Source organism: Alexandromys fortis, unplaced genomic scaffold (genome assembly GCF_014885135.2).
Source record: "Alexandromys fortis isolate MF-2015 unplaced genomic scaffold, M_Fortis_MF-2015_v1.1 scaffold_17, whole genome shotgun sequence".
In the NCBI taxonomy this organism is placed as follows: Eukaryota; Metazoa; Chordata; class Mammalia; order Rodentia; family Cricetidae; genus Alexandromys; species Alexandromys fortis.
In genome coordinates, this window is record NW_026067896.1 from 237,535 (window position 1) to 250,697 (window position 13,163).

At 40.0% G+C, this 13,163-nt stretch overlaps 1 protein-coding gene and 1 pseudogene across 2 annotated transcripts in view; both read left to right on the forward strand.

Annotated features, from left to right (window-relative positions):
• LOC126513887 (POU domain, class 5, transcription factor 1-like) overlaps nucleotides 1-13,163 on the forward strand; it is a 467,898-nt pseudogene that overhangs the window by 213,554 nt on the left and 241,181 nt on the right.
• The window catches only part of Sdc2 (syndecan 2), a 94,090-nt gene that overhangs the window by 77,222 nt on the left and 3,705 nt on the right, over nucleotides 1-13,163 (forward strand). For both annotated transcript variants that reach the window (XM_050162483.1, XM_050162475.1), the window contains exons 2-3: nucleotides 2,148-2,259; nucleotides 8,861-8,994. In XM_050162483.1, coding sequence (XP_050018440.1) covers nucleotides 2,148-2,259; nucleotides 8,861-8,994 — 246 coding nt within the window. The remainder of the gene's footprint in view (nucleotides 1-2,147; nucleotides 2,260-8,860; nucleotides 8,995-13,163) is intronic.

A 13,163-nucleotide genomic window follows, 5' to 3' on the forward strand; every position in this document is an offset into this window, starting at 1 on the left:
ACTGGTACATGTGCTATAAAGTCAAAGTCAAGTTCTAACTAGGGTATATACGACTGTGTTTTGAAAAGCAGACCGGATTTGACAAGGGTAAACGGGTCCTTAGATAAGTTAACAAGACAAGGTAGGACTGGCAGTAGCTTTGAGGTGGGACCACACACTAGTTCAACACAAGTAGCATTTTCTGGGCACCCACTATATGCCAGGTACTGAAACTTAGCGGTGTGGAGTGTGGGAGGCTTTCGGGAAGATTCCGATGTATCGGGTTGAGTCCCTTGTATACCAACACCACAAATGCTCAAGTCTTTTATATAAAACGACAGATTTTCCCATGAGTTCCATATATTCAGCTTTTTCCCTGTGTATCTCTATGTTACTTATAATAGCTAATACAAAGTAAATGCTAAGCAAATGGCTGTTTAATTATGACAAGAAAGAAGTCTGCATATGCTTAGTGCAGATTTTTTATTTTTATATACTTATTTATTTTGAGACAGAGTCTAACTAGGTAGAGGCTAACCTCAAACATGTGTGTGTGACTGTGTGTGTGTGTGTTACAAATTTGTCAATCTCTAGCAGTTTAAATCCATGGAGGTGGGTTCCAGGAATGGGGAGAGCTTATGTGCACAGTCTTCTCCCTCAGTCGAAATGAGAAGGTAATGGGGTCAATTGCTTGGAGCTACAGTATGCAGGAGTCCCCATGCAGTTTGCAAGCGTTAATAATGAAAGTGTGGGATGGTCAGAGGCTTGAGAACTGGTATTCTGTAGAACTTAGCTCTAACTGCGGCAGGAAAGCTCCAGACCATTCTTGGCTAGAGTGGGAGGGGACATTACTCATGCCTGCAAACCAGCTTGCTGGACCCCAAATCCCTAAGGGCTTGTCCTCTGAATCTGTCAGTGTGATCACTCAGACAAAGTATGTCTCATCCTTTTTTGTTCTTTGACATCAAGGCCTGTGGAGAATGTGGGCTCATATTTAAAATCCTCCTGCCTCTCCAGCCAGCCCCTGATACTTGAGAGGATAAAGTGCTGCTGTTCAGAGCCAGTGCCTACTAGTCGTCCCAAGAAAGTTCATTAGTATTGACTACTAAAATCGGGTTTTATTTTTAGTAGAAATCTAATTGAAACCAACATAGTAAGGGAAATTGTTTTTTTATAATTCCCGTGAGAGACAAACATCCAATTTGATCATTAAAAATAGAATAATAATTCATGTTGCATGTTTCAAAGTCAAACTTTGTTTAGAAGCTGCTAGTCTGAGATACCGGTGGTAAAATATCAATTTATTAAAACCATTTTAAAAGGGTTCATCTCTGCTCTGTCTACAGTTTATGCAAGTTACTCCTTTGGCAGAATTAGATGAATTTTAATAGTAACCTCTTATTGAAAAGCTGAGAAGCTGTCAAGCTGGGGTATTTGGTGATTGGATCCCTCTCCACATTTCTATCGACAAGTGCCTATAATACAGGAAAAAGTGCTCTTGTGGCTTTGTCTGTGTTTGTCATTAAATTTTGCTAAGCCAGTAAGCCTAAAAGGTAAGCTTGCTGTGGACTCTTGCTCTTGGTAGATGAGCCCCACAGGCCCTGCTCCACACAGATTGTCTTGCCTGCCATCAGTGCGGATTTGGTCTATACAGAGATCTCTGAACTTCCCTGGTAGCTGAGAGCACTCATGTGTAGTGAGAAAGACAAGTATGGCCAAGCCTGTGAGTGTCTAGTGTGTCTTCGTGGGTCCCAATGTGATTAGTGTCGTAATACCTTGCTTTGGGTTTCCAAGAGAGTCTTGAATGATTTGAGTGTTCTGTGGCTTAGCTTTCTCAATCAAGGAATCTCATTTGTGATGAGAGGAATGCCTCAGAAAGTTTGTTAACTTGGGACAAGAGATGCTCAGGCAAGTTTAATGGAGTGGAATGAATGAAGCCTATGCCCGAACTTGAATGTCTGTTATAAGGTTAGGCTGTGTCTGTGGTCAGCCCTTGATGTCATGTAAGTTGCTAAGGTATTGTGCATAAGGGATGGCTAGATAAGGGGATTCGTAGCACCGCACTAGGGCTTCAGGTCTTCAATGCAACATGTGCAAATCTGGAATAGTACACGAAGCAGAACCTTTTAAATCTGACCATTCTGAATTGCTTGTCTTTATCTTCTCAGAGAGCAGAGCTGACATCTGATAAGGACATGTACCTTGACAACAGCTCCATTGAAGAAGCCTCGGGTGTATATCCTATTGATGATGATGACTATTCTTCTGCCTCTGGCTCAGGTAAATCTGCCTGGGCATTCACAGATGTTGCTGTGCCTTCTTCCATGACGTGCCACGTGTCATAGTCATAAGCATAGTTTTGGGGTGCAAATTCTAGTCCTTCATAACTTAAGGTATGAGATCTTGGCAATTTAAGTCTCAGTTTCCTCATTTACAAAATGGAAATGAATATTTATCATATAATATATATTTATATGCATTATATAATTACATATCTATATATTTATAAATAAATATTTCCATGTATTTACCACATAAAGCTTTTGTAGGGAGTTGAGATGCTAGCCTTAAATTTTATTGTTAAGATTTTCAGAGTATAGTCATAGAAACCACCCTTTAAGAAATCCTACAAATACCAGTTTTATAAAATGTCTGCTCTATGTTAAGATTATACTCAAAAACTGAAACTTATAGGCTTTTATTTATATTGCTCATAGGTAGCCGGAGCAGTGTAGCAGCCATGTAATATAAAGTTAGCTTCATATCTTTGATTCTTTGGTATGTTAGTTATCTGTTGCACCTCTGCAATGCTACCTAACAAGCCAATGCTGGCAGCAATAGGCATTTAATTCATTATTCTGCAGGTTGGCCATTTAGTGCTGGCTCCTCACATGTTTGAAGCTGAAGATTGGCTGATTTTGGCTTAGCTCTGACATGTGTCTGAGAAAACTGAGCAGACTTGGCCTTAGTCCACACGGTCCTTCATTCTCCAGGTGGCCAGCCATTTGTTCACAGAGTGAAGTAGAATTCTAATCCTAGACTTACAGCTTGGCACAGCATCACACGTGTGTGTGTGTGTGTGTGTGTGTGTGTGTGTGTGTGTGTGTAGCTCAGTGCTAGGAATCAAAGTTAGAATATTAGCTTTATTATTTCTCTGACCAAGTCCCCGATGTAACTGTCACAAGAGAGGAAGGATCTTTTGTAGTTCATGGTTTCAGAGGATTTGTTTGACCCTATGTGCTTATATAGAACATGAAAATTGAAATATGTAGTGAAGGAGACCCTTCACTTCTTAGTTGTCAGGAGCAGATAATGTGGAAGGTAATGGTGGCTATGTTTAACTTCCCAAGGCAAGCCTCTACATTCTAAGTTTCTAGTATCTTGTAAAGTAGCACCACTAGGCAGGGAACAAATGCCCAATACATGAGTCTGTGGGGGCATATTTTATGTTCAAATCATAACACCCATGACCCCTTGCATACATATCACTGAGCAATGTTCCTAGCCCTAAGTTGTATCTCTTAATGAAGGGAACTATCACATTGCAGAGGATGCAGGCACAAGGATGAAGAAACGAGTCTTTGATAATTTCCCCAGTATATCTTACCTGAAAATGTTTTACCTGTGCTAGGAACACCTCCTAAAAAGCTGAGAAAAAGGAAGAGCTAAGTATGTAGTCAGGGGATAAACAATAAATGTCTGGCTGGTAGCATGTAAGAAAGTCTTAGCAAGGCCTTTTTTCCTTAGGGTGTCTATTACAGATTAGATTTAACTATGTTAACAGTTATTATGCTGAATATAAATGTGTGACAATGAGGTTGGTCTACATTTCAGAGGGCCCTAGACAAACCAAAGTCAACTGAAACTGGAAAGCATCTAGACGTACAAGAATGTTTGATTTTGAAAGTGACCAATCTGAAAAGACAAGAGGCAGTAGCTGACCCAGGAATAAAGAGTTTCCACCCCATCTTGCTGTAAAAATAGCCCTAGTTATTCAAGGGAGCATGATCATCTCACACATGCAGAACGAGTGTGAAAGAGTTGTTCTCTGTAGCCCACAACACTATTCATATCCTTCACTCACAGCACATTTTTTTTTGTTTAGCACCTCAAAAGTGTCTTGTAACTGTCATTTCAAAATGTCCTCGAAAATAATAAATGTGGATCTTTGTGGTCCCCCATTTCATCACAGATCTTAGGATCCAAGGGTTGTTGTGGATCTGTAGAGGTTGCACAACTCATTTTGCCAACGCCTCCTAAGATTGTGTTTACTTTCAGTATAAGGGAAATGGGGCACTGTGCTCACACGCCTCCCTATCTCATCCATTTAGTGGGAGTGGTGCATCTGCAGCCTTGAACCCAGTCATCAAATGGACTGGATGGAGATAAGGCTTGAATGTGGACAAGTTTCTTTAGCCACAGTTCTAGCTTTAGGACGATAGTCAGAAAAGTTATTAATCTTGACTTCAGCAACTATGCTGAGCTGTGCTGTGGACATTGTTTTTCAATGACAGGTAGTACTGTGTGTAACTAAAATCTGTGAAGCCCTTTGTGCTAAGCGATGCTCTATCCCTAAAGCAATCCTGTCATAAAGGTATCCCTAATTCTGTTATCCTTTCTACTCTCACATGAGAAAATCCAAGGAGCCTGTTCTCAGCCCACACAGTAAGGTTGTCAGAAAGTAATGGAGTTAGGACAAGGACTAGGAAGTGGGGCTTGAGGGAAAGGGTTGTCCTTCAGCCCCTTATTGCTTTACCTCTGGTGTGAAATTCCATTCTGCCATTAAGAAGCTTTAGCTCACAGATGCTCAGTCCCAGCTGGAAACCCTGGACTCCTTAGGGTTCTGTCCAATGTGTTACCTAGACTAGATCCTCTCATACTATCCGGTAGGACAGCAAATGGCCTGGAACAGAATGTCTGAAGACCCAGAAAGTACATTCTATCAAGGAAAAGAGACCTCACATTATATAAACATGGATTCTGAATTGGAACTAACAAGCTGAGAAGCCTTCATGAGCATTTGTCCTGTGCCACTCCAAGGGCTAAACTCTTGAAACACACAGAGAAAAAGATGTTTCCTGTCTTCAAGAGAGCAAGAAATCTAGAAATAAAAAATAATCATTATAATAGCATGTAATTGATGGCAACATCAGAAGGTACTGTCAAACACAAATAAATAACAGATTTTAAAGATGACAAATTGAGAAAAAAAGACCCTGTCACATTCAAGATAAAGTGGTATTTAAAGAATCAGATATGAACTCATCAGAAAAGAGAGATAGTACCTCTGACAAAAGCCACAAAGGTGAAAAGTACATGGAGATGCAGTACTAGTCTTGGCAGACATGAGAAGACTAAACTGACCAATACCGGGAAGCACCAAGGCACAAACCACAACACAACAAAAGGCCACACATGCCCAGAAAGGATGGCATAAATTGAGGGTTAAAGTGGTGCTAGCCTCAGGGTGAATAGGTGAAAATCTCTTTATGAAACAGATAGGCCCTTCCCTCCTTAACTGAAGAGACGCATATTCTGACCCCAGATTAGAACTACAGGTTTGATTACCAAAAGTAAAGCATGGTATTGATCATGGGAGTCTAAGAGACTTCCAAAACAATGTAGGCTACTGCTTCTCCCCACTCCTCGTTGGGTGATTCATGTTTGAAATTCTTTTGGAACAAAGGAAGGGGTCTTGAAAGCCCTTAATTAAACCTTATCATTCCTTATTGAGGCCTTGTTCTTATTTAAAAAATGATTCATTGAGAAGAAAATGACTCATTGTAGTAACAAATCAAGTAACAAAGTCAAAATTTAATGATAATTATGTGGGCTACTAGGAAAGAACCATGTATTTTTTTGGAGCTGTCATTATTAATGACTTACATAATATTTTCCATGTACAGTTTACCTCTAAATATGTATTACATCTGTGATTGACACATTTTCATGTACCCCACAAAGACATTTTGACTAGCAATGGACTGAATATACTATGATGATACCCCGGTGCTATATCAGGAGCCAAATGTTCCTGTCAGCTGATGACATCATATTAATAATAATGCTGTAGTTCACCCCATTACTCATGTTCATGGTGGCACGAGTGTACACAAACCTGCCACATCGCATACAAGTGCAATAATAACCTTAGCTCTAGAGTCATCCTTAACAATGTTGATAAACAACGTGCTATTGATGTTTGTACTTACTATATTATATTTGTTATCATTATTTTACAACGTATTCCTGATTATAAAAAATATATTAAATAGTCTGCAGTTGCACAAACAGTAGTCATATACAAACACACTCCCCGAGTCTCTTAACTACACTGTTTTCTCTTTTCTTGATTTCTTTTGGATCTGCTAGGAATCAAATCAAATCAAATCAAAATCAAATCTTACACCTAATCCCACTGAGCCACATTCCAGCCCTCTTGTGCATGATGTGTGTCTGTGTGTGTAAGGGGTGTTATGTATTTACACTACTAGCTAGTGTGTAGTAAGCCTTTTTTCTTGGTCTATGCATACACTTAGTGATGTTTCCACAATAAAATCAACACCATTGTCCCACAACCCCATTGTTAAGTGGCACATTACTCTGTGCACATATGAGAGAAAATTATTCACTCCACCTTACAGGTGAAGATTCTGGACTCAGGGTAGTAAATTTCAAACCCAAAACCCAACCGATTGGGGATGGTTTTTAAAATTCCGAATCCTATATTTTGCCAATGTTTTCTGCCATTTCTTCACTATAACAACAGGTATACATATTCTGAAGCTAAAGAAGACAGTTTGTAGTATTAAAAACCCAGTCCTGACTTTACACTCTTTCTGTATTAGCCTCTTTCTTTCAAAAGTGTTTATCACATGGCTATAATTTCTATGAGAAATGGTCACATGTTTTAGTTTGAGGAATTGAGAGCTTTCATTCAGTATTATCTGAGAAAACAGATTAGTTTTTGCTAGCTTGAGTCTGTTTTTAATTTTTGTACAAACTTGACAGATGATTAACTTAAAAACAGTGTTATATTTGCATGTCAGAAATTCTCAGGTATAGGAAGCTAGTGGTTAGTAACCGTATTAACTATTGTTCTCATCGATGTGACAAACCTGACAGAAACAAGTTAAAGGAAGAAAGGCTCATTTTGCTTATGGTTTCAGAGAATCACAGAGAGGAAGGCCTGGCAATGTGGACTGGCCTGTGGTGGTGGGAGCATACGGTATGTGGTTCTATCTGGAGATCTAGGCCAGCTCCTTCAAACACTCATCCCTAACAGCCCATGTTCTTAAGTTAGTCTTAAATATTCCACAGCCTCCAAAGCAGTGCCTTGGCTGGAGAAGAGTGCATAAAGTATAATCTGTGGGGATGTTTCAGATGTAAATTAAGAAGTCACTTAATGAACACATACCAGCTCTCAGCTCAAAGCTTGCAGTGGTCAGGACACTATTGGACATTCAAGGAGCAAAACAAATGTGATCTCTTGGCCTTCTGGAATTTCCAGTTTAGGGGGGAATTGTTAAGTAATAATTTCACAAACACACACACACACACACAAATTAAAATCTTTTTAAAAGAGAAAGGTTAAAACTGAGCTATAAAGAGTGCTTATTATCTGACATTTTGATGGAAAAGGATAAATGTGTCTGTTTATAATGGGTAGAAAAGTAGGAGAAAATTAGGAAGTTGTAAGCTCTCAAAGAAATAATATGTATCAAGGAGATTATAGTTGACAGTGTCCAATGGTGATGGGAATGTGTTAGTCAGATTTCTGTTACCATAACAAAACATCTGAGATTAGCAATTTAAAGAAGAGAAAGTATTAATTTAGCTAACAGTTTTGGTGTTTAGTCCATGGTTGATTGGCCTATTGCATTTGGGCCAATAACCAGGCAGAGCATCAAGCTTGGAATACCTTAAGTTGGTTAGTTAATAAAAGAGAAATAGGTAAGGGGTCATGGTCACAGTATCCTCTTAAAGAGACTGATCCCCAGTGACTGATCTTCCCGGAGGCCTCCTTTTAAAGCAGTTGTTCTCAACCTGTGGGTTGCAACCCCCTTGTGGTCACATATCAGACATTTGCATTATAATTCCTAACAGTAGAAAAGTTATAGTTATGAAGTAAAAATGAAACAATTTTACAGCTGGGGATTACCACAACATAAGGAACTGTATTAAAGGGTTGCAACATTAGGAAGGTTAAGAACCACCGTTTTCATGATTTTACTATGTTCTAACAGCACTGTGAATTGATGGCCAGTCTATCACATGGGCTTTGGGAGACATTCGTCCAACCAACACAAGAAGGGCTGATTGAGTGCCACTTAAAAGAAAGCCATTGGATGCCAACATGGAAGACATTGGTGATCTTAACAAAAAGTATCAATAGTGGATGATGTGGTCAATCCACGTGGGCAGTGCAGGCAGAGAAGAGGAGGTGGGGAGGACAGGAGTTAATGAAGAACTACGCCACCTTGGGAAAGGTGGTTACAAAATGTGAGGGAAGGCAGAGACTTGCCATGAGATAAGCAGCCAACTGAAGGAGAATTTACACTTTCCATGCTTTGATTGGGTCTGGGTTTTGAGACGGTATGTTTCCCACTCACAAAAATATCACTTGTAGCAGAAGAGATTGAATATGCAAGAGAAACAGGGTTATTGGGAAGAGTTCAAAGTGTTTGCACACAAAAAATTCCTGTCATGCTATCCACAGCCCCTACAAAGTCACTGAAGATCACAGGTTTGTTTGTGCTAAAAGCTTAAGGACTGGCATCTGGAAATCTTGATTCTGAATCAACGTTCAGTGGCATTATCTGATAATGTACACATATGTGTAATGAGTCACGTGCTAAGCTCATCTTCACTTCTTTCCTAGGAGCTGATGAAGACATAGAGAGTCCAGAGCTGACAACATCCCGACTGAGTCCAAAGATCTCATTCACTAGTGCTGCTCCTAAAGTGGAAACCATGACGCTGAAGACACAAAGCATTACGCCTGCTCAGACCAAGGTGCACTTGCTTTGCGTTGCATTAGCATGTACTAACAAATACTGCTTTGTTTTGACTGCACAGAGCAGTTCTTTCAAAAGGCCCCACTTGATTATATAGGGACAAATAGCCCTTGCATTATATTGCTGTAAATGGCTCTTTGACTTTTAGCTACATTTTATGGTTGACCTGCTTTCTATTCTTATCACCTAGGCCTAACTTCCTGATGAATATGGTGGTTTTAACATGACACTATTTCTTGTAGAACTTCTTTAGCCCAGTTATGAAGCAAATTCTATTTACCTTAAGTCAGATTTTTTTCCTCATGTCAAAAATATATGGTGAACTTTAGAACAGGTACTGTTGTAAGGCCTCAGTGAGTGTCCAGGTCCACCATCAGTGCTGCACAAACTTGTTCTACTCTCAGAAACACACGAACCTGGGCACACCTGCACCTGTATTTATGTGTAGTGAGAGCGTACTTAATAAGGATGAGATGGTTGGACTTAGAACAGAACAAAACTACTAGCTAATGAAAACACCGAGTTTGCGCATTTGACCTTCTTAGCATTGTATTTCACTTAGCTAGCCATCAACTAATAGGTAAGCTATTTAATGTGGAAAAGGCATATTAGAGTCCGGTGAAGGCCTAAGCATTGAATCCTGGGTGTGGTCAAATGTCTTGGATCTTTAGGAGGACTAGATGTGAATATATGCAGCAGGCACCTGAGGCCTGGTAACCACTGTGTAAACATTAGTTGAATTTGGTGGAGCATGGGTAATACTATAGTGGTAGACTTTACACACTTCAGGGATGGCATACTGCTTATGAAAACTTAGCAACACAGCATCTCATTTTTCAGTTCGCCCATCTGTTCATTCAGAAATAAGATACTCCCAAGCATGCAGGTTTTGGAGGGTCGCTTCCTTAAGGCAGTGGCAGGCATTGTGGGATGAGAAGCACCCCTCTGCTGGCAGGAATACAGGCAGGCTTTTTTTTTTTTTTTTTAACCTGTGGAGTACCCTGTTCCTCCTCTTCTTGGTTTGACCCACTCTTGGGACCTTGAAGTCATGATGCAAGAACTCAGGTCTGTGTGGTTTAGCACACCCTCTCTAGGCTCACAGAGCACTGGCACTGTTGCCAGCAGACTATTCCACAGCCAGGAAGCAGGAAGGCAAGGAGATATGCTGTGACACACCTCGGCAGACATACCTAGCATTTTCTGGGAGCTGCTCCATTGATTTCTAAATTGAATGAATAAAAGAATAAGGAGGGAAGAAATGGAAACTAACCGGTGTTGTTGATAGTAGTATGGGTAAATACGTCAGAGCTTGTGTGGCAGTTAGCTTGTGTGCCTGTGGGAAGATGGCTTAGTTCTCTCCCACAGTTTTACTTAACCTCTTCTCTTGCAGTGTTTTCAACTCTATGACCATTAAGATTTAGTATCTTGCAGTCAGGAACTCTTCTGGGGGAAGTATTGGCTTTCAATACTAAAGAGTTTTATCCTAAACAAAACCCAGTTTTATACAGCTTTCTGAACTACTGACTAAGTATGGATTGAAAATTGATTTAAGTTTTAAAAATTTAATCCTAAAAAGTAACTGAATCAGCTTTGTTAACAAATGGACATTTGGTGATGAGTTTAGAAAGTAGAGATCCCTTGACATTTTGATACAAAATGTCTATTTTTAGTTGTATTTAATGTAATGGTGAGAATTCATCCATTCGTGGGAGGCTTATTCAGTGTGTGTCAAGCACCATTCTAGGTGATGATAATGAAGATATTGATCATGAATAGCAAGAATAACAATATAATTTTCTGTTTATAGTAGCATGGTATAGCTGAATTAAACCTTGCCTCTAAGATGCCATTAGTGAAGATTCTGCTTTTGTATAGGTCTCTAGGTGGCATTCCTGTCCTGCGTAGAGATATCTTATGTAGTTTGTTGTACGTCTATTGAGCCCTTCATTGTTTTTGTGGAGTCTAGTCTTTTTTCCACACATTTTCACAGCCCCTAGACATCCAAACATGGACTCAATAAACACTCCATTGGCTTCATTTAGTTATCTATACCCCCTTTTCATAATTCCAGTTTGTACCAACATGTATATGAGAGGCAGTTCAGATTAGCTCTGTCCTGAGTGGTGGTTTCTTCTTTGTAGAGCCTGTGCTGCTTCTGTGCAGTTGAGCACTTCAGTTTAAAAATGATTGCTCGGTCTGGAGCACCTTGAACTTGTGTGCTGACTGACCTCTTTTCTAAGTGCCACTTCTGTGGGGAGCGTTCCAGAGCATCCCTCGGGTGAACTTCATTGTCCCCCTCTTATTCAGAAGTTGAGTCAAAGGGAACTGAACAAGTCAACGCTTAAATAACTTTAGAGGCTTAAAGTAACAACAGGTGAAGCTATGTTGTCTTAATAATGGCGTAAAGATGACATAAACTCAGGGTCTAAGCTTCAGTGTCTTTCTCACTTCCTGCAGTGTTCATTCACCTCTTTTCCTGGACACACGAGTATCCACCTGCTTGATTTTTCTCTCCCTTTTCCTAACTTCTAAAGACCTCGCAACCAAAGCAATGCCAGTGAGCAGGGAAGCACGCACTTCCTTGATGAGGCTCAAATACGCCATCCTCCGATCTGCTGCTGGTCCTACCAGGCAGCCAGTTGTGATGGGAATTCCATAAGAAGAAAATAGAGAAAACCAGCAAGATACTGCCAACAGATTTCTCTCATCTGCTCTAGTTGGAACAGCAGGTCTTGGGAGGACCTCCCATTTCTTCTATACCCAGACAGAAAACCTAGAAACCTGGCTTTGTGTTTATGCAGCGACAAAATGTTAATTTATGGAAACCAGGGCAGCTTAAGATTTTTGCAGTACAGAGTTTCTTGTAACCTGGAAAAGAAAATGACATTATGACTTATTCTTACTGTGGAAGCCTCATGTGTTCTGATCACTGAGATAGGGGACCCATTGATCCACATTGATCACCAGAGTTCAAGTGAAACCCCCTTGTATAGCGTGTGGTCCTTCCTAGAAATAAAGATGACTTTGAGGTAGTCCAAGAAAATGAAATCTTTTCTTAGTTTTTTTGTCTTCTTGACTAGGATGAATTCCAGCCTTCAAAACACAACTGAATGACACATGGCACATTACTCTGGTGAAGATGGCTGGAAATCCTTAGAATAGGTTTGGCTAGGAAGGAAGCTCATTGTCTACCGACTTTATAGTTTAAGAGAATGGACAGTGTTTTCCCATCAGTAGTGTTAGCTACTGAGAACGAACTTCAGTTAACAGCTCCTGGAACCTAACTGCTCTAAATCAGGGGTTCTCAACCACACCTTCATCTGAGCGATTTTAAATAGCAACAAAAATAACACCACATTCCTGACAGCAGACCAACTGAACAACTGAACAAAATCTCTACTCAAAGGACATGTGAGTGTGTGCGCGCACGTGTGTGCATGTGTGTGTATGTGTTTGTGTGTGTGTGTGAGAGAGAGAGAGAGAGAGAGAGAGAGAGAGAGAGAGAGAGAGAGAGAGGGAGAGGCTGTCTCATTGGCCTAGAAGTCACTTAGTGAGCTGGCCAGAGCCTTAGGATTCTACCATGCCCCCACCACCCAGTGTTTTCATATGACTTCTAGGAGTCAAACTCAGGTTTCTGTACTTGCACAGCAAGCAGACATTTTATGCACAGGGCCATCTTCCCAGCCCAGAAAGTAAAGATTCTGAGAATCTTCAACTAAAATAACTATGTATATCATTCTTATATTATGAACTCATTAACTATCCATCTTTGCTTCTATGGTACCAAAAACCTCAAGCTACATGGGTCCAAATGGAGCCTCACTCATGGGCATAGAAACATCATAAAAATTATTATTACTGGGCTGGAGAGATGGCTCAGTGGTTAAGAGCATTGCCTGCTCTTCCAAAGGTCCTGAGTTCAATTCCCAGCAACCACATGGTGGCTCACAACCATCTGAAATGAGATCTGATGCCCTCTTCTGGCCTGCAGGTAGACACACAGACAGAATATTGTATACATAATAAATAAATAAAAATATAAAAAAAATAAAAAAATAAAAAAAAATTATTATTACTACTATTTACTAAACTTGCTTGTAAAAGATAAAGGAAATTAAGGATATACTTACTATTATTTCTTCTTCCTAGCACATCTTTGAAGAGTGA